Consider the following 24,434-nt stretch of genomic DNA (forward strand, 5'->3'; position numbering starts at 1 on the left):
ATGATATTATTTTTGCACACATTTTTCATCTATGACTCCTGTCGTGATTGTTTAATTTATTCTTTCTGCTAAAGATAAACACACATCTTGAAATGCTTTGACTCTGAATGCTTGCTGTAAACATATTTGCATGTGGAGCAGCAGATTCGATCACAAGTGCCATTGGAGACACGTGTGACCTAACATTGATATCAGGTCTGAGCAGCGACACATGTAAATACACAGCATTGTATTGCATTCCCTCGTACCAGTACCTTAACTATGACATCACACATAACGGCTTTAACCTCAACTTTACCCCTAAACCCTTTACATTATTACTTTATTAGCCCTATGAGCTGCCACTAATGTCACTTTTCCACTGGCACGGCACGACTTGGCACCTTTCTTTTGCTTTTCCATTAGCAAAAGTACCTGGTACTTTTTTGAGTACCTTAGAGCCGATACTATGCGTGATGTTGTCAGAGTGCAGGCAGCTGATTGGTCAGAGTGCCGTAACCGAAAGAGTGACGTCCGACACGAGAATCATACCGAACAATGCCGAAATGTAGATCAATTAATAATACTTGAAAGTCCCCAAAATTTGCGTTAATCTTCAAAATTCAATATAATCTCAAAATCTCAATAATCTCAATACGAGGTAGTGAGAAAGCAGCTACTCTCTGCAGATATGGAAACTAAACATAGGCACTTACATACTATATAATCTATATAATTTATTAATGTTTCTAACTTTCTACTTGTTTTATTTATAATAACCGTCTTTTCCAGTCATTTTCATGTTCTCCATTCATGCTCAATATGATCGCCGAAGTTTTATTGAATCCAATTTCCCTGCCCAGCACATCGACGCATCGTGCCCTTGACTGTTTTTCACCAAACAGGATTTTACAAGGAATCTGATCAAGTATTTTATTTTATTTTTTCTTTATGCATCTTCAGTGCTTAGCTGTAGGCAACAGGACTTGCTTGACCTGGATGAATGAGACACTTTTTTTTTATGCACTTCTTGTCTCTGTGTCCCTGGAGACACTGCCTTAAGTGTGTCCCCTTTAACAATAACCTCACACGAAACCTTTTAGATGAGTCAAAATTGTCCTTACAACAGCAAAAAGCCCTCAGTTGATGTTGTTGAACAGCGTATTTCTCACACACACAAAGTAATATGACAGCTCGTCATAAACGCCATAAATCCAGACTAATGCATACAAAACCCTCGTCTTTTTTTTTCTTTAATCTGAACATCTGTATTTGTCTTTTTTTTTTAAACACCACTGTTCCCCTTTCCTGTCTCCAGGTCCCCGTCCCGCCTTCATCCTCTCTCTTTGTTGATCACTGTTTTCTTTCACACACTCTCTCTATCTCGTGCTCTTTCTTCCTCTCGTGGGTTTCCGTTTAAATAATGTCTCAAATCGACTAGAACAATGACAATCCCTCAGCATGCATCTCTAATCAGCTCTTTCTCTCTCTCTCTCTCTCTCTGTTTGTCTTTCGCTTCATTTCACTCAGCAGTTTTTCCTCTAACCCCACCCCCCCCCCTGAATCTTTATTTCCCCTCTCTCTTAGCCTTTAATTCATCCCTGTTTGTCTCTGCTTCTTCCCTGATTTCATACATTTTTACAGTCTTTGTGATCCATTTTCTTTTCAGTTCTTCGTACATTTTTTTTTGTGCGACTGTGTGCATGTAGGTGAGCCGAGTTCTATTCATGTTTCCTATAAATTAAGACCCCTGTGTTTCAAAGAGAGAGCGTCTCTCTGCAGAGATTTCTGTGTGCGCGCACTTTTATTCCAAACCTGTCCCTGCCGTCACTCTGAGTGAATATTCAAGACCCTTTCCCTCTGTCTCCATAATATTGGAGCATAAAAGGCTGTGTGGAATATTAGCGTTAAATATTGCATGCGTTCTGTTGACTCGGATCGGCCCAGCGCCGTGACGGATGTTGTACTAATCTGCAGAATTTCCACAGTGACATTAAAGTGACAGAAATGCTCAGACATGTGTCAAGATGATCAACGGGGGCCTTGGAAGACGCACACACTTAAATTTTCTCTCTCTCTCTCTCTCTCGCAGACACACGTGCAGGGGAGAGGCACGTACGCTTTCCCACTTTCTCACTCTGTCTTTTGATTCTTTCTTATGTGCACTCTGTGTCACACTTGATCTTCCATCCTGTCACTCTGTCTCTTCGCATCTCTCCACGTCTGACGAGTTCAGCCGCGTCTGAGAGATATATCGCGCATCGTGCGTCGAATCGTATGCTTTTATTTCGCGTTGTGTAACGTCAGATTAATCGTTTCCCGGGATTAAATGCTGTGTGATGTAAGTAAATCATAGAAATATGCAAAAATAAAAAAAAAAGAAACCATTGTTTCAACTGTTTCTCAGTCTGTAATGCAAGACATGTGAAGGAGTTGCATCAGGCTGTTTTTAAGTTCTCTCTATGTGTGTGTGTGTCTTTCTATGGATGCGAGGACATCTCATCTTCACAACTTCAAAGCACCTTTTTTTTTAGTAAAATGTTGCTTGATATTAACTTTTTCCTGATCATTATTTGCGTTGTGCTTTATATGAATAGTTAGAGTGGTTCAAAATCTGACTTAAATGACAAAATTGCGACTAAAAATTCACTTATTCATGTCGCTGATGGTGTGCAAAGACCTTTAACCCTTTAAAAACGAGCATATCTCTGACACGTCTGCACAAGCGCACTTTGCATTACTGTAATTACGCGATGGTTTGTACAATTGGGTAAATTCCAATGGTTTCTGAAATCTGAGAAGTTGCACGTCGAAACCAACATGTGGTTATTACGGTAATTTTACTCGTTTCAGGAGAAGAGTCGAGAGAGTGGGAAGAACACCTGTACATAGTTTCAATTTTTTTTTTGCCTGTTTTTGCTCATTGAGAGACAGAGAAACATTGAGAGACTTAAAGAGAGACGTAAATTGTAAATATATGCCAGATATTGGAAGTTATTCTGGAAAAATAGACAAAAGCACTTAGTTACAGGACATTCTCTAGTCCTTTTATGGTTAAAATGAGCAAATAAATGTCAGTGTTAGGTGTTAAAGGGTTAAGACTTTTTTTTATTTAGGTTTAGTTTGGGTCAAATTGAGCTCTACAGACACAGGGGTGTAGATAATGTGATGTGTTAAAAAATACTGCAAACTTTTTAAGATTCTAACTCGTGTATAAAGGCGTTATATTTGCGTTTTGATTAGGGAAAAGGGTCAGTTGTTGATTTGACGGCTAAGGACAACGTGAGGGCTCGGGATGAAAGTGTCGTCAATAAAGTGTGTTTGTGTGTGCGTGTGAAAGACAGTGATCACACTTAAAATCGCATTACACTGAGTTAGATGTATTATTATATCAGAGGGATCAAATGTGTCCGCTTTTTAGTTTGTTGCGCTGTATATATAAAATGTGCAGTGTCTGTCCACTGTGTTTGTTTGCATCTGTGTCCGTGTGGGTGATAGATACTGATGGCTCGTGACATTAAGTAGAATTGCCCCGGCATCTCTCTCTCTCTCTCTCTGCTGAAGTTTGCCACAACAGCAGAATTCCACCTATTGCCGAGGTTAACCGGGTTAACTTCAGAAACACATAACTCAGGCTTGCACACACACACACACAAACATGCTCACGCACACACACACACACACACACACACACACACACACACACACACACACACACACACACACACACACACACACACACACACACACACACACACACCCGTGGCACGACCTTTCCAGTGAGAGCGTGAAATTGGTCATGGCGTTTAGGATAAGATGCGTTTGCCCCAGCAGATTAACACACACACACACACACACGCTTGTGACATACCATCTGAATGTCCACATATCCATTATAGGAGCAGCAGCCTCACTCAGCAGATTTTGTTGAAGATGTTCTCCTTTCTTCTGGTTTTACAGTCCACAGCACACACACACACATGTTTTTTTTTTTGTGTTACAACACCTTGTAAACAAAGGTTGCTAACATTGATCCTCCTTAATTTTGTAACTGAAGACCATATTGTGATATTTCAAATAATAAAAATGATCGATGAAAGATAGTTATATTATCCAACTGTAAAATTAAAGAAAAATCATAATAACTGATCATTTTGCACAAGCATGTCAGCAATTAGATGTAAAAAATTGCAAATAACTAGTTTCAGAATCTGTGCAAGTGGATTTTGCTAAGCAATGTTTTCTTTGCTGGATATACTTTAACAAGGATATGTACAGAGAGAAGAAATATAAATACTATTTAAACTCGGTATTAAAGTTAGGGTCAGTCAGACTGGAAAAGATGGCACTAGAGGGCAACACTTAGAGGAAATGACATGTTAGGTGCCAATTTTATGGTGCTTTTGTCAAAGCTTGGCCCTCAGAATACTGGAAGTCATTCAGTGTGTTTACAAAGTACAATTATAGTCAGACTAAGACAATAATTCAGCTTTCTTAATGTCATGTCAACACGTTAGTTGGACTGAAATTGAGCTAGTCTTAGTCGGACTAACGAACCTCGTTTGCTTTCACATATGCATAGTTCTAAACAAACCAAAATAGACCGCGAAGGCCATCGGCACCGAAACCGGACTAACCCCCCAATTTCCACCGGGCGCGTCACCGCCGCGGAACTTACGCGCGGCGGTCACCAGAGCTGATCGCTGCTACTCTAAGCATTTCTACCGGGCACGGAGCATTTCCACCGGGCACGCCACGGCTTCTTGTGTGACGCGCCCTGTGGGGATTTAAGTGGAAGAGAATGGCGCAAAACCGAGGTTATCCCGTATCTCATACCATAATGCATTAAACTAGACCGTTTTGTCCCATTTGGTTTGGTTGCTTTCACACCAGAGGAACTGTACCAAAGTAGGGAGGATAAAGACCGCTTCATCTGCCTTACGTTGGTACGGTTCCTCTGGTGTGAAAGCCCCCTTAGTCGGACTGGTAGTCGTTCTGCGCATGCACCAAAATTTCCTCCCCAGTGTTTGACCTGGGAGTAGAAGGAGACGACTTTTAAACTGCGGTGGTGAATGCATTTTTCTTCGGACAACACATCAACCACAAGAGCAATGCTAGTTCTAACTTGTATCAAGATTAATAATAGGTATGAAACGTACAGAACCACGGCACGATCCATCTCATCATTCACTGTTTGTTTTTTCTCCTCATCTTTGCAGAAGTAAACTTTACTTAAGTCCACAAATTAATATTTTGTGTGCAGGTTATACTTATTTCCTGGCCATAAATTACAGTTTCTTACAGTGTCATGGCCCCATGGCTCTGTATGATGTTAATATTTTCATTTCCTTTTATATTTTCTGTTACTTCCCTGATTTATAGCCACGTTTGTGTATTCTCATTCAAGTCCGTTCAGCATACTACTTTTAAACCGGCATTATAAACAAACTTTGACTAGACCTGAGTGTATTAGATAGGATGTGAAGAAGACTTCAACAAATACGATGAAGTGTTTCAGAAAAAAATGACAGACCTGAGCTTTAAGTATGTGCCGTTCCTTTTAGCTGCTGGTTCTGATTGAGTGCCATCAATCCCTTTTGTATGAAGAGGAGAATGAATGTGTGCACTCTTCTTTTAACTCCCGAACGCCAGTCCCTCGACTAATTAGCAAGCTCGGAGAGAGAGAAGGTAACGCAGCCTGAATGAAAAGAAAGGAGAAGAAAGAGGGGAAAAAAATAGCTTTCTTTCATTTGGTATGGTAATATTTCCTGCTCACATACTCATCGTGGCTCTGAGAACAAGTAACCAGGGGATAGTAAAGACGGCGGGAGTCGAGTAAGCGAGGGGAGAGTTGGGAAAGTGGGTGAGATTGTACAGAGTGATTGTAGCTTTAACAAGTGAAACATTCAGAGACACAGAGCTGCAAAGAGACGGACGGGCAGACGGAAAAAGCAGATGGACAGCAGGGTCAAAGGAACAGTGAGGCAGGACGTAAACTGAAGCTGCCACAACAGATCGACTGGAGGCCAAAGAGCCGCATTCAACAGGAACAATTACATGTTCTGAGTACTTGTACTTGTTTTTGTATCTTTCTGAAGTCCAAATAACATACAAATCTATCTTTGTGAGGACATTTTGACGTTGAGTAAACAAAGAAAATAATAATATTGTTTTATTTTTTTTCAAAATTATGCAAGTTGAAGTTTGGATGAAGCCACTACATGCTTCAAATCACAGTATTGTGGGTCTTAAAACCATAAACTTTGTATTTGAATTAGGGTGTGGTGATATCACATTCCAGTGCTTGTTCCACACTCCAGTCCAGTAGGTGGCGGTAAATGCACCTAAAAGCTGGTTGCCAACCGGCGATAAAAACCAATAGAAGAAGAAGAAGAAGAACATTCCAGTGTGCTTTTTTTTGGCCAATCAGCTGCTCGTAAAACACATGGCTACTTATGCTGCAGAGAGGCTGCTACTCCTCACTGTTACTGTGCTTTGAATCCAGTTGTTGCTGTACATCTTAAGACAGGTTTCTGCTCATGCTGACACCGATCACACTTCTGCTATGTGAGAGGACGCTTTAGCGTTAGCATTTAAGCTAGCGGATTTTATGCTAATTCGTTAGCATAAAAGTTAACAGACTTCATCGTAGCACACTTTCTCCAGAGCTTTTCTACAACAAATGGATGGATTATTTAGCCGCCAAAGGAGAGCAGGACATGAAAATAACTGGACACCTTGAGGCAAACTAGGTTATTACTTCTGAGATGATGACATGACGCCAGCACCCCAAACCTCTTATTAACCTTCTATCTTCCTATTTGGTGAGTTTTCATTAACGTTTTTAATCTACGTTACAAGGGTACAGAGTTCATTCGAAGTCATATACAGGGATTAAACAATGTTTTTTTCATGCTAGGCACTGCGTTTCAGAACGTTATGTGGCTGCATTGTTATTAAATAGCTCCATTTATGGGGTGCTAAGCTATTTCTAGCTATAACTATTATTATATCGGTTATTTACTTCAAACCAGTGTCAGTCTTGTTTTTGTTTGTTTTTTTGCTTTGGGGGGAGTAAAATCACATGGCCTACTTTTAATTTGCACTTTCATATTCAAAGTGAAACACTGTTTGTGGTGAGAATGGACTTGAATTGAAAGTGATGGAAATAAATAAATAAAATAAAAGCTTAGAAATCACACTTTCAGAATCTGTAAATAACTCAAAAATGTCCCTTGGCCTACTTGTTCCTGGTTTTACATGCCAGTCTTACTCTTGTGGCACACTTAAGTGTGTGTATAACGCGTTACCTCCAAATGACATGTTCTCCATCTGTCGGGGCTTCTGTTTTTTATGTCATGTTCTTGCCTTTGTTTGTTTGTGAGCACTGAGCAAAAAGGTAACCAGTGGATTTTGATGAATAACTGCTTGCGTGATTCTCATCCTGTTCCTTTGTGTCATGCTCAAACTACACACAAGGCCATTTGTTGAGGATCTTAATGACCTCTCTCTTTCTTGCTCTCACACTTGTGAATATTCTCTCTCATCTTAATAATAACATCGTTTTTTCCTGCATTTTCCCCTCTTCACTTTTATCCACAAATAGGTGGATCTTTTCCCATTTTCATCTGTGCTCTCCCCCTGCCTCCACCCTCCCCTCTCCCCCTGTGTGTGTCACACATAATAGGCCCAGTGCAGGTCTGCATGTGTCACACACGGGAGGAACTCCTGTGTTTTTAATACATTTTTAATCCCACCATTTGATGCCCCCCTTGTCCACCATAATTTGTACTGACTGCTGAACAAAATCAAAGGCCTTATACTCGCTGGTTCTCGCCTCTGCAGCTCTGTGCTACAGGAAAATGCATTTTTTTTAACACACACGCGCGCACACACCTTTGTGTGTTGATTTTAACATGAAAGTGGACCTGTGTTAGAGTCACTCCTCATTAGTGGTCTATGTGCGGTGTGTGGTGTATGTGTGTGTGTGTATGGCTCTTTATTATACAAGTATAGCACAGAATACCTTTGTGTTTTCTATTCATTTTTGCATATTCTTCTCATTAGACTTAGATCTACATGGACCACTGATTTCTGTCTTTATATCTTGCCTCTCTGTCTCATTCAGTGTCACTTCTTTTCACCGTTTGTGTCACTCTTTGTTCCATAAAAGCATTCCACTTGTCATAGGATTTTTTTGTGCGCGCAACTTACGTATGCAGGGTTTTTTTTTTTGCCTGCCATCGCTTGGCAAAGGTTTATTCGTAGTTTTTCTCTTTTGACAAGGGCAAATTTTTGTTTATTTCATTTTATACATTTTGCATTGCATTATCTACTGTGTTGAATTTGTTTGTTTATTTTATCTTAACTTCTGTCTGTTTGATTTATCTTCTTATATAAGATGTCAAGTGACCTGAAGTGAAATGAAATGTATTATTATTATTTTAGTATTATTACACAGTACAGCAAAATACTTGTACTTTTATTCATATATAAACACTCATTACCTCTTTTACACAGTGTCAGCGCTGTGCACCCCTCTACAAAGACAAGCCCTTCAGGTCAGGTGACCAGCTCCAGCCCATGAATTGCCGACCCTGCGTGTGCCATGGCCACGCCCTCTCCTGTCATTATGAGATTGGGTTAGACGACCAACCGGATGAACATTATCGAGGAGGAGGAGGCGTCTGTGATGACTGCATACACAACACCACAGGTACAGATTTGGGTAGCCAATAATGAACACATCTGATTATAAGTTACCTGCTAATGAAAGGAAAGGAAGGTCGTTTTAAGATGCGAGTGTGATTATTATACGTGTTTATATATTATTTATACGATTATTTGTACGGCCTAATGTAATCAATATAGTCAGTTTAGCTCCAGGAACTATATTGACAACTGTGCTATACAACATACATACTACTTTACCTACATTAGTACTTTAACGAGGGGGGTGATGTTTAAAAATGTAGTTTTCATTGTCACAATTCTCATTTTTAAATGGAAATGTAACCAAATATTAGCCGCGCAGGAGTGAAAAAAATTAATACAAAAATTGCCTTTCTTTCCACATCTGGAGTCAAATAACACAATATGAGATAAGTGCATATAGCTGTCTGTGACAGGTGGGTTTTCAAACCCGGGAAACTGGTTTAATAAAAATACGTTGATCTGAGAGTGAACTACTAGATTTCTACACCTCCTCTGGGCTTGTTGTTCTATTTTCGGAAAAACTGGCACATGTAGGGAGACTTTGACCCATCACAATGTAGTTTAGATTAAACAGCTACTTGTACTACTGTTTTCTATGTTTTTGTTAGTGTTACTGATCAGAAGGGATGGCAGCGGTGGCTGTGATTATAAAAGTTTTTTTTGAAGATAGATTTGGGTTCATTATCGTCTTTCATCTCTTTGTGTTTTCTATCGTTTACTTACTTGCCTTTCACAGTCTCTGTGTCTTTCTGTCTCTCTTACTAGGTAACAACTGCGAGCTCTGCATAAGTGGCTTTTTCAGGCTTGAGGAATCTGATCCCACGTCAGTTGATGTGTGTCAGCCATGTAACTGTCACACTGCTGGGACAGTCAATGGCAGCACGGAGTGTGCCCAGGTTTGTTGTTTCATTCAGTTTAAAGGAAGGGTGGGGGTTAATCAGACTCTATCTCTGACTTATTAAACTCCTGCTGTGTTTCTTGCCTCCAGGTGGGAGGTCAGTGTCACTGCAAGCCTTCTGTGACAGGCCGTCGCTGCACAGACTGTTTGCCTGACTGGTACGCTCTTAAAGCCTCAAATCCAGATGGCTGCTTACACTGCAACTGTAGTGACGTTGGCATCAGCGATGTCTCGACTGCAACAGTTCCGAGCTGTAACCAGGACACGGGACAGTGCCGTTGTAAGCCCCATGTTGCAGGTAACAGTGAGTAGTTCATTCTGAGGTTCTTGTCTTTGCATTTTACCTTGATCAGCTACTGTATTTGGTGTGGTTGTAGTTGGTTGCACTACATTTGATCGTGATTTCCCTCAAAATGTGATGAAGACCCGAAACTAGCGATTGAGATCAGTAATGTAAAAGCAGACATTACTGATCTCAATTGCTAGTAATTGCTGATCCAGAGAGAAATAGCTTAATTTTCCTTGGACTTCACATTCAAATGGAGTTCTTTTTGCAACTAGCTGTGTTGCCCCCTGGCGGCTATTCAGTATATTCTCACTTCCTGGATGACTCCACAAAGGAAAAAGAGGATGGAAAACTCTGCAAATAAATCGAACTGAAACAGGAAACTGGACAAGCAATACTACAAAATAAAACAGGAAGCACTGTTAAAATGCACAGGGAAGAAAGCTACAAAATAAGACAACTAAACATGCAAGGAAAACAGAAAACCAGAGACAAATAACTAAAAACGTCCATGAAAGTCCATCCAAAAATGAATGTCATGCCATGTTTCTACAGCAGCCTGAACAGGTCAACGTGTGTTTTGCATTTTAAAGTGAGAGTTTAATATAATAGAGAACAGCTTCACTTGCATAATCCTGATGCATACACCAACTAAGAAGAAGGAAATGGGATGAAGAGTTGTGAAAGAGTGTTCATGTTCTTTCTGGTGTGCAAAGGCCATGGACATCCCTGTAGTGCTTGGGGGGGGAAAAGAAGGCTATCAGCTCTCTTACTACAGCAGTTCACCCTTCACTTATAAAAACTCTGGGCTCCCAAATATGTTTCCAAAATTCCCCAAAGTACTTTGATAACTTGTGCTTTTTTTATGAGGTCAGTCACTGTTTAGTTGTTCATCTTAATTAATACATAGAGGCACACACGCTCACACACACCCACACACAAACCAGCCAAAGTGGATATAGTGGGTGCACACACCAGAACAGTCACACAGGCATAAACACATAACTAAAGTGTTTTGCCAGCCAAAATAAACAGGCTTTTCTGCTGGCGCTGCTTCCAGCCGATGTGCTTTTCTTTGTGATAAATGGTTTCACTCTCTCCCCTGTGTGTCTTTGAAGAGGGCTTGTATGAAATGCAAAACTGGCCAACACTCCTCAACTCAACGCATCATGGCTATTGCTAAGCCTCACTATCAAGGGCCCATGCTTGTGCATGTGAGTGCAGGCGTGCGTGTGTGTACATTTGTTAATTTGTGTCAGAGATGCTAATGTCCACTATATGGATGAGGAAGATCTCTCTGTCTGTCTCTGCCCAAGTGTGTTTGTTAGAGTTTTCTGGTCATATAGTAACTTAATGTGTACACATGTTTGTGTGTGTGTTCGTGCACATTTGCCTACATGCCATCAAGGACTAAGCTGGTATTTAATTCTCTAATTCAATGCCAAGTTGATTAAAACAAACTGCTGCAGCCTCTTGTATTTTTTTCACACAGTTTCTAACACGACCCACTTGAGTTTTTTTTCTACCCCCCTCTCACTGTTTGTTTGGTTGTTCCCACAGGTATTTTTCAGAAATTAGATTTGATTATGGCAATTTATTACTGCCAAGCTCATACTTTGAGCAGAGCAATGGCAGCCACACTTCAGAAGGACGGAATTGAAATGCGCGCACGGAGACACAGATACACACACACACACACACACGCACAAACACGCACGCACGCGTGCACCCTCATAACAAGGTGCCAGAGTGCATTGTGTACATAATAGTGTTTGAAATGGTGATGCATGAGCCTGTTAACCAGCTGGCTACTGATAAAAGGGCTGGGACCATGTCTTGAAAAACACATGCACACGTGCACAAGCACACACACGCACACACACACACACACACACACACACACATACACACACACACACACACACACACGCCTACACTAATACAAAATCTCCCCTTTCTGTTCTGATATTTCTTCCCAAAGACTATGGAGATTAAAAAGTAGGTCTCTAAAATACATTTGAGGATAAACACATCGAAAAATATTTAATATAAGATTACTTTTTAATAGAGAATTTAAGTACTGATGCATTTGAGGGCACAACATATATTATAGTAGGTGTGTCCACCTTCATATTTACCACCAAAACACACACACACACACATATGCATACATGTATGCACACACATTAGACGTGCACACACTCACACACCATTCCTCCGCTATGAAATGGGATCTATGGAGAGAAATACATTCATATCTATAAAATCATTAAAGTAGGCAGACCAGGGGGAAATGCCAAGTGTCTGCCAGACACACACACACACGTGCGGTTATGTGCTGTAACACAGTTGTACAGGTATGCTCTCATGAATGTATGTGCGCGCATACACACATTCACACACACCCACATATGAACACTCGCTCGCTCATAAATGGCTGTGGCGACTGCGTTGCCCCCAGGCATCCATTTAGGGACAGATTGCCTGTCATGGAATACGTATGGCATATTCAAATAAGCTCTGCACACACACACACACTGACACACACATTGCATATTATAGTTTAACTAGCTATGTAGCCTAGCGCTGCGGCTCCTGCACCTCCCACAGTCTGAAGCCATGGTGTTCATCACAATCCGGCAATTAGAAACCGACAAAATCAAAAGAAATAACTGGGATAGGTGAATTAACAGCGTTAACTTTTCACCTGAAACTTTTGAAAAGCGCTTGAATTCAATTAAATGTATGATATTACTTGATTTCCACAAGTCACTTTCAGACAGTGTGTCCAGAGTTTGACTGTCTGTGAGTGTGAGACAGGCCCACAGGTCACTGGCTTGAGCATGCAGGAGTCAGGGCACCCACATATTCTCTTGCGGTGGATTATCCTGACTTTCACCCGCCGCGTCCTCACAGACAATATCTGGAAATTAAATTACGTGGTCGGATAGTTCAGCCACAGCGGAAAAAGAAATACAGTATATTAGTTAAGAATTTTGAATGTAGTAAAACATTTTTTTTCTGTGCCAGATAGTAATTTAATATATTTTCCTGTTCTTCTATCAATCTTGCCAGCCCTCTATTGCCTCGTTTCCTTTCCTTCCCTCCTTTTCTTGTAGTAGCTTAATTTATTTATTTTCTCACTCAGTGAAATTAAGTGTTTGGCCTTAGGTGAGTGATCCATCATATGTAGAGGGCCAGGCCCTAATGATGGCAGTTTTATACACTCACCCACCATTTCTCTTGCTCACTTAGTCTCCCCCTCGCTTACACACGCACATATAGACACACACACACACACACACACACCTACAAACAGAGAGAGGCTGAACGCTTGTATTTTTTCTATTTCCTTCCGTTTCTCTCAGGTGGCCCCACTCTGCCCTTTTCTAAACATTTCTCTAACCCCTCTACTTTTTCCAGGTCTTTCTTGTGACCGCTGTGAGTTTGGTTATTGGAACCTGTCCCACCCAGACGGCTGCGTCCCATGTGACTGCGACCCCATGGGTTCCCTCAGCCAGTTCTGTGAGCCTGAGCAGGGCCAGTGCGAGTGCAGGCCCAGGGTGGGGGGCAGGCGCTGTGACTTGTGTGGCAGCGGTTTGTACGGTTTGAGGCTGGAGGGCTCCTGTGCTCCCTGCAACTGCTCACAAGATGGGACAGAGCCCGGAACAGTCTGTGATCCCCACACAGGACAGTGTGTGTGTAAGGTGAGTATATTATGTTATGTGAACCACAACAGTGGTTCCAAGTTTATTTGTGACCTTGAAAAAGCAACACAACAATGTCCTCTCATCGTATGTCTGTTTCTTATCCACACTCTCTCAGAAATAAATAGTGCTACTGCTGCTGCCTTTAACCCTTAGTGCTCAATTGGATCTGTGCCACAGGTGCAGCCTTCACAGCTTAAATTGCTGTGGGAATAATACACAACTCCTTATATGGACATCCCGGGCAATTTTATTTATAGGTCACATCTTCAGGCTTTACAAAATGTGTGTTTTCATCTTCTTATGTGTTATTGAGTCAAAGTCTGACAAGTGGATCAAGATCAATTGACTGGATGCACATTTAAAAACACAGGACAAACAGGCTTTAAAACAAGGTTCAGTACCACTCTGGTGCGATGGCAGTGATCATTGTTGCTTTGATTTACTTGAGTCAACATTCCTTTTCACCTTTATTTCATTTCCAGGAACATGTGACGGGTCATCGCTGTGACTCGTGTCGTTATGGTTACCACACACTGGAGCATCGGAACTCTCTGGGCTGTCTGCCGTGCGTGTGTGACATCGGCGGCACCGTACCAGAGGGTTTGTGCGATGTGCGGACCGGACAGTGCCCGTGCCGAGACGGGGTGGAGGGAGCACAGTGCACCAACTGTGCCCCTAACTACTACAACAGCAGCAGCTCAGACTTCCAGGGTAAGACGACACAGATTGGTTAAATGTAACATTGTTTACAAAGTTCAACACATCACATACTGTGTAGTTGTGGAATGTGATCATGTTTTTTTATTTCGGCAGATGAGTTGGTCCAGGGATGTGTCCCGTGTCAATGTGACCCCAGAGGAACAATAGCAGGAACCGTCTGTGACGGCACTACAGGACAATGCGTTTGTGTCCCTGCACGCTACGGACAGAACTGCAGTAGCTGCCGACCTGGTAAGTGTGTACCAATTAATAACTGGTTAACTCTAGTTCACAGTCAATGCGTTTACTCACTCACTCATCTTCTACCACATGAGTGGCAGTGCCAATCCCAGCTGACAAAGGCGGGGTACAGCCTGGACAGGTCTCCAGTCCATCACAGGGCCACTATGTTTACATGCATGATTTTACTCAGACTAAGACAATTATTTGGTTTTCTTAATGTCATGTAAACACATTAGTCCGACTAAAATCGATATAATGCGATTCATAATCAGATTATTCCTGCATGTAAATGCTTAGTCAGACTGGAGTCGGACTGTGGGACTTGGCACATGCACCAACATTTCCTCCTCGGTCTTTGACCTAGAAGTAGAAGGAGATGACGTGTAAACTGACGCGGTGCCTTTCTTCGAACAACATTTATCCTTGAACTGGGGAAGTTGTAGGAGTACCTGTCCTAGTTGGACTACGGCCTTCGCTCGATTAAACTGTATGTAAACGTACTGACTGGCAACATCTCCAGTCGGCACTGCAAATCAAAAACCAGGACAGGGTTAATGGTGGCTAAAAACCCAAACGAGAATCATCAGACGGAAGGAGAAGCATCTACAGACGGACTATGGCAATTATTTGGTTTTCTTAATGCCAAGGAAACACATTAGTCCGAATAAAATTGAGCTAATCTTAGTCAGACTAACATACCCGGATAATACGATTCATAGTACGATTACTCTATGTATGCGCTTAGTCGGACAGGAGTCAGACTTCAAGACTTGGCTGCACATGCACCAACATTTCCTCCCTAGTCTTTGACCTGGAAGTAGAAGGAGACGACGTATAAACTGTGGCGGCGTCTTTCTTCGAACATTTATCCTCGAACTCGTTGTACGAAGTTGTACGAATACCTGTCCTAGTCGGACTATGGCCGACGAGCTTATTTGATATCAAGCTTGCTGTCACAATGACACAACATCTCCAGCTGGCACAGCAAATCAAAAACCAGGAACAGGGTTAATGGTGGCTAAAAACCCAAACAAGAATCATGAGACTATGGACAATACTGGTACAATAAAAGTTCTGTGATGAGAAACCAAGCCAAATGTATTGAATTGATATATTTTTGTGAGGCATCGTTGGTGAAGCTCATCTAATGTGAACTCCCAACAACTGCAATACTCTCAAAGTGGACTGACTATGGACACAATGCCAAATATATAGAGCTGTTGATGGAAAACCTCTGATATCCCAAATGTGTGTGTGGTGCGTGCAACAACATGGCACGTGCCCTTTGCCAGGTCTCCAATCAGTGATTGTCTCATTTGTGCCAGGTCTCAACATCAGCACAAAGGAGCGGAAAGATCACTTCTTCTCACTCATCGGGATTTTTGTGCATTAGCTCATGAATTTGTCCGAGTGTGTGTATTTGTATGTGTGTTTTTAGTGCGCCGGGACAAAAGGTAACAGATGTTGTATTGTGTCAGATATTGAGGAGCACCGATGGCATCGTCAGGTTTACTGTAACACAAGCTGTGGATGGATGTGTTTGTTGGAAGGGTGTTAAAAAGATTAAAACAAAGGACACAAAACCAAAATGAAGGAAATGGTTAGTCCTGATAGGAGGTGAACCTTGAGTCTGAGTCCTGTGTTCAAGCTCGAGTCAAGTCCCCGATATCTTAGTCTTCAAGGTTGAGTGTGAGTCGAGTTCAACGATGGCCTCTTGTGCACTGATTCAGAGCTTCTCTTTAGGCATCTTTAGACTGTGAACACACACCTCCAAGGATGGGTAGAACTACAATTTTTATAGAAATATTTCACAATCATATGTATTCAGTATATTAATATGATTACAAAAGATGAACGAAAGCATTAAGAGTCCTCATCTTCAGCTTTTAAACCCCTAATGCTACTGTTTCACTGTTTTTCATCCTCCATTTTCTACAAATTGTCCATCTTAATTTCCTGAACCGCTAGTTCATGTCATCATGAACTTCCTGCCCGAGTGACAAAATGGAACGTCTAATTTGTTTATCAGCTGACAGGCCTTTGAGGAAAATGAACCAAATTGATTTCATCCTTTTCGAATTTTGAGCTTTTAATGTAACCTCGGACACACATATTGGATTTGTGCTCAATGTAATTACAAACAAATTGCAACAACAAACTGAAATTAATGCTTATTCGGAGGGACATTAAATGATGCAGGCCAGGTCTGAAATGAGTCAATGCTCCACCAAATCTTACAATTCCCCAGCTGGTCCTTACCACTGAAACATAATACTGTATCTTATAGTTTATATGTAACATATATCTTTGAGTTTGTGCTTTTTAAAAATCATTTAACATTATAATTAAAACGTAGTGGTTAGCACTCTTGCCTTTGCAGCAAAAAGACTCGGGTTCACGACCCGGTTGGAACAAGGGCCTTTCTGCATGAAATATTCTCCTCATGTGTGAATGGGTTTTCTCCAGAATTGGGGATTCGACAAATTGGACACTCTAACTTGACCGTGAGTTGTTTGTCTCTATGTGTCCCTGAGATGGACTGGTGACCTGTCCAGGGTGTGCCCCACCTTTCGCCCTATGTCAGTTGGGATTGGCATCAGCGCCCCCGTGACCCTCATGTGGAGGATAACGCAGTAGAAGAGTAGAATAAATTAATCATAATTGGAACATGAAAGGAAAGGAAGGAATCACTTGGAGGTCAATGGCATTTTAGTGACTGATCAGATAAATAATGAAGCTTTACTTCCTGTTTGTGTCTGCACAGGCTTCTACCTCTCTCCAGATCAGAGCGTGTGTGCAGAGTGTGACTGTCATCCCATGGGAGCGTCGCTGCGCATGTGCGAGATCCAGACCGGTCAGTGTGTGTGTGCCCATCCCTCTGTGGCAGGTCGACGCTGTGACCAGTGTCAGGAGACGTTCTACGCGTTCAACCCTGGTCTGGGCAGGTAAAAATACGGAGTCAGTCTCACCACATGTACAACAAACGCGCACACACACGCACGCTCATGCAGCATGCGAACCAGCAGGTGCTGTCTCTGTTCTCTCCACCGAGAGTTAACTGATGGGGAAACTCGTATGACTCGTATGACGTATGACTCTCACTCTTGTGTCTCGTGCAGACTGAAACACACACACCTAAACACACATGAATCAACTTATTTGGACTGATTTAGGACCAGCTTTCGGCCTCTATATGGACTAGCGATCCTGACAAGGCCAGTGTTTGTGCCAGAAAAGGTCTTAAAGAGGTCACAAATATAAGAATGGAACACTGGGACTCAAATGTATAGCAGAATGATGTATGTGTGAAAAGGAAAGGATTGTCATTATACAGCTAAAATTGCAACGAAATTTTGAGGTCAGAGTTGATCAGAGCTGCGATCCCAAAGGTCCCAGACTGGGAATTGAACCCAGCACCTTCTTGCTGTGAGGCAACAGTGCTAGCCACTACTAATCCACTACTAGCCACTGACCTTGTATGATTGTTGTGTTCCAGAGAGGGATATTAGCCGATACTAACACTGTTTATAAAAATGGAAATTTGGCCGATTCTGACACAGATGTTTTGTTTGTTTCAATTTTTGTATGGCTAGGACACAAAAAAATCTTCCAAATTAATCATTTTTTTTAATTTTTTTAAAAATCTTTTTGTATTTCTTAATTTACTTATTAAATTAAGAACTTTCAGTAAATTTTGGGGAAGTCTTTTCATTTCACGCTCTCACAAAAGAGATTGTTGTGATGTTGGTGTTTTCTTCCTCCTTGGGAACGGAGTGAAGGTCGAGTCAGTGGTGTGTGTGTGTGTGTGTGTGGTGGGGGGGGGGGGGTGTTGAGAGCACCAGTTGACAGGACAAATTTGCGGCTCGTTATGAGGCTGTGGCTTTTCACACAGTAATAAAGAAGGCGTAGTGGTGTGTGTGTGAGGGGGTGAGAGAGAAAGAGAGAGACGGAGCGTGTGAGTGTTCAATGTGTTATAGAAAGAAAAACTATGGCTTTTTATCAGTGTCAAAACCTGTGCACATAAAAATTGCGTGTGTGCACGTGATTCAATCGGAACAGCATCCTCGCAGGAGTGTTTCTGCTCCGTGGGCATAAATGCAGTCAGTCTCAAGCAAGTGGGGAATATTTTTTCCAACACCTGCATACTTGGTAAGACAGCCCCACTGCTCTGAATGATCACTTTATATACTGATCGTGGCTTTTAGTCAAATATTTTTAGATATTTTAAATATTAACAATGTGTGCTGGTTCAAATGCCTCTAATAAAACAGCACATCTATGCTTTAGCTTCTTCTGTCCAGCCCTGTGTGCATAAACTAGGTGTTGCACAATGTCCTTTCAGTTTCTTCCATCTCTGCAATATTTTGAAATTGAAACCCCTTGTGTCTAAAGTTGAATTGGAGATGATTATTCACGCTTTGATGTCCTCACATCTGGACTAATAGACTGTAATAGTCTTTTTACCTATTTAAAAAAAGAAGGCACTTGAGCGCATTCAGATTGTCTATGGAACGCTCACGCTCTTTCTCTTCGCAGCCTCAACGCTATTGACGTTTTTGAAAAGCAGTTAAAGACATTCCTTCAAATGGGCTTTCAGTTAAAAGGGCTTTATATATGTATATATATATATATATAATATACACACACACACACACACACACACACACACATGAGCAAATACAGACAGAGATGTGTCTGGGTCAGCTTTGTTGTGTTAGCCTCACTGGGGCTGGGCAGTAGGTGATCATCCAGCCAGTGACCTCACACCCTTTCTCACACACACACACACACACACACACACACACACACACACACACACACACACACAGGCTAGGAAAAAAAGACTGAGAGCCACTGCACTACATAGAGTTTGCAAAAATGTCCGTATTTAAATAATATGTAGTGTATCTACCTATTATAATATTATATATTATATTCTGTATATGTTTTAAAAACTGCGGCCTGTACAAAACTTCTTTTTTTGACCTTTTTCTGTCTTTCCTTCTGTGCTCGAGCAGATGCCAGCCTTGTGCATGTGACCCAGTGGGCAGTGTCAATAGCTCCTGTGATCCAGACTCAGGGCTGTGTGTGTGTAAGCTGCTGGTCACTGGAGACAAGTGTGATGTTTGTCAACCTGGAGCGAGACACTTGGACCCTCAGAACCACTTTGGCTGCAGTAAAGGTCTGAATTACCTGTTATTAAACACATACACAATTGTATTTATTTGTATTTTAGATCTAAGTGGAGAGCTGGAGGCTATTTATCCTTTTTTTCCACACCAGAAGTAAACATACACAAGTTGCGCCTTGCTCAGGGGCACCACATCCATTTGACCCTTCCCAGGATTGAACTGGTAACCTTTAGGTTACACGCCCAATTCCTTTTCTTGTGGCCATTGGACACGCAGTTATCAACACTGGATGACATACATACATTAACCTTGGCATCAACTAAAATGTGATATATGTATGCACTAATTTAGTTGACTCTGATATGTTAGCATCTAATCTGATGTCCTTGTGAAATGTTAGATTATCTGTCTCTTTCTTTCATCTGTTGCAGCTCCCTCTCAGCAGCCTGCACCAGTAGGTTTTACTCTCAGTTATTCTTCAATCCATCTCACCTGGAATCCTCCCGACTCCCCGAATTCAAACAGACTCAACTACACTCTAATCAGAGATGGACAATCAGTGCATAGCGTCCAACGTCACTATCCTTTCAGTGAGTATCCACACATGTGCGCACAGGACTCTCTACAATATGGAACCTCTTTTAAACATTTGATATACACATGGATTCTCACCTCCTTCCATTTTAAGGCCCTGAATCATTTGAAGACACCGGTTTGTTTCCCTACAACAACTACTCGTATTGGCTGATAACAGCTACTGTAGCTGGTGAGACAACCAGTGCACCAGCCTTCTACCAAACCTTCAGTGCGCCACCTGAAGCTGACCAAATCCATTTAAGCCTCATTGGGCACCCGGGTCCGACCACTGCCAGCTTTAACTGGAGCACACCGCGAAATGACACCGGCCCAGTGGAAAGGTAAGGAAGGGAAGTGATAAGACTGAAGATTAAGAAGCAGAGCATTTAGGGCAGCATATGCCAGCAGTGATGGAGAGTTGGACCTAAGATTCACTACATAGTATTGAATCTCAGGGTGCATTCACACCAGTCCTCCTTAATCACATCTGGTTCATTTGGGGAGGTGTGAACCGAGCTCTTGTCCGCCAAAAACATAGGTCTCGGTTCAAATGCAGGAAGCGTATTACAACCAATACATACGTGTAGAACGATAGCAGGGAGAAATGGCTGAACCCATTGTTGCAGCGTATATTATGTGTCGTATGTTTGCATAAAACAAAGGCCAATAGGATTTGATGCAGCTCCATGGTTTGCTCTTATGTGGCGGAAACAGAAGTTGTCCTGCATTAACCAACAGATGAGCAAGTTTTCTTGTTCATTGTTTGTCTTGCCTTCTCCTTAAAAAGTAATTTTTGATGCTGCGCCTCCTCTGGCGAGGAGGGGAATACGTTGCTCAAAATCACTTAAGTGCAGTTTGAAAGCACACTCGGACTGGCTGAATGCCACAACCCTCAATTGAACCGAGTGCCCAATCATACCGAGTCTGGTGGACTATTAGGCTTGCAAACGACATAAGTTGCTTGTATCCTCGAACAAAGAAAGTCATCCAGCTGAACGGCCACGGAGTCCATCTTTCCCCTTGACACATGGGCTTCTCCTAGTGAGAGATTACGGCGTGTGTGTTGCGTGAGCCCCATCACTGCTCACTCATGTAGTGTGACTGTGTCACAGTGACTGCAAAAAGTGGTCATTTTTTGTTGTTGTTCATAGGTTTGTGTTATCCTCCACTGAGTCATCTGGTGCAGAGCCCATCATTCACTACACGGGCTTATCTACAGAGGCTGTGGTGGGTGGACTAAAGCCTTTTACCCAGTACTCTGTAATACTGCAGGTAGGTGGAGCAAACTTAACTTATCAAACCACCAGTCCAAATAGTATAATTTTCAACTATTAGATGTGAAGCAATTACAACAACACACATTTCTGCACATGTAAAATACAAGTAACAAACTCTGAACTCTACAGGTTTGCTCTTCGGGGGGTTGTTCTTCTCCTCCGCCACTGTTTTTTATGACAGCCTCTGCCCCCCCACAAAACCAGCCTCCACCCAGAGTCACTGCCACAGGACCGTATACACTGCATGTTTCCTGGGAGCCCCCCAGTCAGCCAAATGGTACGACTCCCAACACACACACACATTTACAGAATACATCATGTACATGTAAATGCATTTTGTTTTGTGTGTGTTACACTATGCAACGCAAAAAAACACAGACATTATTTATGTCAAATGTCAGAAATAAATAAAGTTTAGAATAATCACACACTCACAGAGGGCTGTTGTAGCTCACACATGACACATGCACTCACCTTGCAGCGTTGCTTTAAGGTTTGTGTCACTCAGGAAGTATGAGAGTGAACCAACACTTCTACACACACGCACACACTGAATTGGAACTGCCTTTGGTAAATCCAAAGAGCTTTGTAACAGCTCTAAGGCTCAGTGTCATACAAAGCCCTAAAACCTGAGTTTGTGTCTCTTCTTCTTCTTCCTCCTCCTCCTCCTCCTCCTCCTCCTTTCTGTCTATTAATCTATTCCCTCTCCAGTATTTTGCAAATCCCTGTAACAAAGATTACAGTGTGTCAATTTGATATTTACATTATCCCTCTCTTCACATATTGATATTTTTCCTCAAATGCACTCTTCTTGAATCTCACCATTTCTCTTTTATTTTTGGTTTATGCTTTACCTCTGACATCGTCAGTCCTGTCATGTTTCTTATATTTTCCTCGTGTTGCCGCAGCCACAAATATGAGATGTGCGGGTTGGTATAGTCGAGGATAACATTAGTAACGGGAAAAAAAGTAATTGAGCATATTTTAAATATTTGAAGTGACTATCATAGTCTTCATGGTTAGTAAAATACCCATAATTAACAGTTTTCAAGTACTTGACATGCACACATTGATAGACAAAGTACTCACCTGTTTTGCAGTGAGTTGTTCATTAATGTCGAGAGTATTTTTATGGCCATACGATCATTTAATAAACAATATTTTTGCTGCTCTGAATGTTTTACCTCAACCGGGTGAAATGTTTCTCTTTTATTGAGATAATTATAGAAATCAGCCAATTATAATTATAACCTCTTTGACCCTGAGAGACGATCTGGGGCCAAAGGGTCTTTTAACAAAAAGCCCTTTATTCCATCTTATTTATATTCATACTTGTAACAATGATTGGACCCAACATTTGGACCCTCATTCATTCTGTAGTTGGTCTGTAGGTTGCTTATTGTTTGTTCAGCCCTCATTCAAATCTGTTCCTGTCATTTACAGCTGGATTAAAGCATGTTAGGCCAATGACAATAGCCCTGTTTTTACCAGAGAACTCAAATGGGACCATGTTGTATTACAGTGCCAATCACTGGCTTGGGCTTTCTCATTATTAGTGGTGTTCGAATTACCTCTAAACAGCATGGCATGACTGTATGTAAATGGGTGATGCATATTAAGTAGAGCTGCAGTATTTAAAACCTTTATATTTGATGCTTTGAGACTTGGTCTCTCCCTGGTTTACTAAACAAACAGTTGAACAGAGATAACAAAAAGGGGGGGAAATTTGTAACAATTACTGTTGCAGTGATTTGTTGCTTCTCTTATTCATCAGCAACAATCTCACAGATACTGTTTGTGGTTTTGTATAGGGGTTATCACGAGGTACGAGGTCTTTCTACGTGGACCAATGGAAAGCCCTTCTTCCAGTGAGGCAGTTGAGAAGAAAGTGTTTTCCAGCTCTGGTTGGCTGGATTCAAGCGTTCCTCCAGAAACACAGAGGACCAACAGGAGCACACCGCCGGCCCCTGAGAGCCGCACGACTATCGTGGGTCTGCAAGCATTTTCCACCTATCAGATAAGAGTGGAGAGTGTCAACATGGCAGGAAGAGTCGCATCAGAGTGGACCACAGCACACACCACGGAGGGAGGTTTGTGTACATCATGATCGTGGTTAACTTGAAACCCTTTGGCGTTCATGTACAAGTGAGGATTTGTGAAAGTATAAGACATATTTTCTCTGATACATAAATAAGAGTGGAACTTTAACCTTTTAACACCATTTGCACAAGCGCACTTTGCATTACCATAATTATGCAACGGTTTATGTTATCAGAAAAAATTCCTACACTTTGTGAAAGCTGAGAAGCTGCACGTCAAAGCCAACATGTGGTTATTACAGTTATTTCTCTCACGCTGTTGCAGGAAGCATATTTTAAATATGTTTGATACTGTTTAAATTTATAATGCAAAATCTGGTATTCATGTACAACTACAGTGAGTTTTTTTTATATATATATATAAATAAAACTTGATTTTCTTCATTTTAAATTGTTGATATACTGTTTTAACTTGCATTATATTGGAAATAACTGCCAGATATTAAAAGTTATTCTGGAAAAATGGGCAAAGGCTTTACTCGCAGGACATTTTCTGTCCCTTTTTCTGGTTAAAATAAGCAAAAAAGTTCAGACGGACATTTTGAAACTTGGGTGTTAAAGGGTTAAAAATCACTCAAATGTAAACTCTGCATTTATCCAACTGAACTGAAATTGTAATTTAATTGTATTTTTGCCATAACCTACACAAGGCAAAGGGCATGGGGGCACAGTGTAAGACTACAGCATAACTTTTTGTCCAATAAATTACATTTTAGAGACACTTTTAATCAGTGGGATCCAGAAGACTTACACATTTTCGAACTTTCAGCAAGTTTTTGGATTTACACAAACCATATACTGATGAACTGGTACATATGTG

The 24,434-nt window shown here is 41.5% G+C and overlaps 1 protein-coding gene across 1 annotated transcript in view; it reads left to right on the forward strand.

Moving 5' to 3' along the window:
* Nucleotides 1–24,434, forward strand: part of ush2a (Usher syndrome 2A (autosomal recessive, mild)) — a gene marked incomplete at both ends in the record, with an annotated part of 202,896 nt that overhangs the window by 34,311 nt on the left and 144,151 nt on the right. Inside the window, 13 exons of the mRNA XM_083900586.1 lie at nucleotides 8,500–8,695; nucleotides 9,460–9,590; nucleotides 9,683–9,890; nucleotides 13,302–13,585; nucleotides 14,071–14,299; nucleotides 14,402–14,539; nucleotides 17,295–17,475; nucleotides 19,549–19,712; nucleotides 20,094–20,252; nucleotides 20,351–20,579; nucleotides 21,390–21,510; nucleotides 21,645–21,792; nucleotides 23,327–23,605. Of these exons, the coding sequence (XP_083756712.1) occupies nucleotides 8,500–8,695; nucleotides 9,460–9,590; nucleotides 9,683–9,890; nucleotides 13,302–13,585; nucleotides 14,071–14,299; nucleotides 14,402–14,539; nucleotides 17,295–17,475; nucleotides 19,549–19,712; nucleotides 20,094–20,252; nucleotides 20,351–20,579; nucleotides 21,390–21,510; nucleotides 21,645–21,792; nucleotides 23,327–23,605 (2,467 nt within the window). The remainder of the gene's footprint in view (nucleotides 1–8,499; nucleotides 8,696–9,459; nucleotides 9,591–9,682; nucleotides 9,891–13,301; nucleotides 13,586–14,070; nucleotides 14,300–14,401; nucleotides 14,540–17,294; nucleotides 17,476–19,548; nucleotides 19,713–20,093; nucleotides 20,253–20,350; nucleotides 20,580–21,389; nucleotides 21,511–21,644; nucleotides 21,793–23,326; nucleotides 23,606–24,434) is intronic.

The sequence above is a fragment of the Microchirus variegatus genome, assembly GCF_963457635.1.
Source record: "Microchirus variegatus genome assembly, chromosome: 14".
NCBI lineage: Eukaryota > Metazoa > Chordata > Actinopteri > Pleuronectiformes > Soleidae > Microchirus > Microchirus variegatus.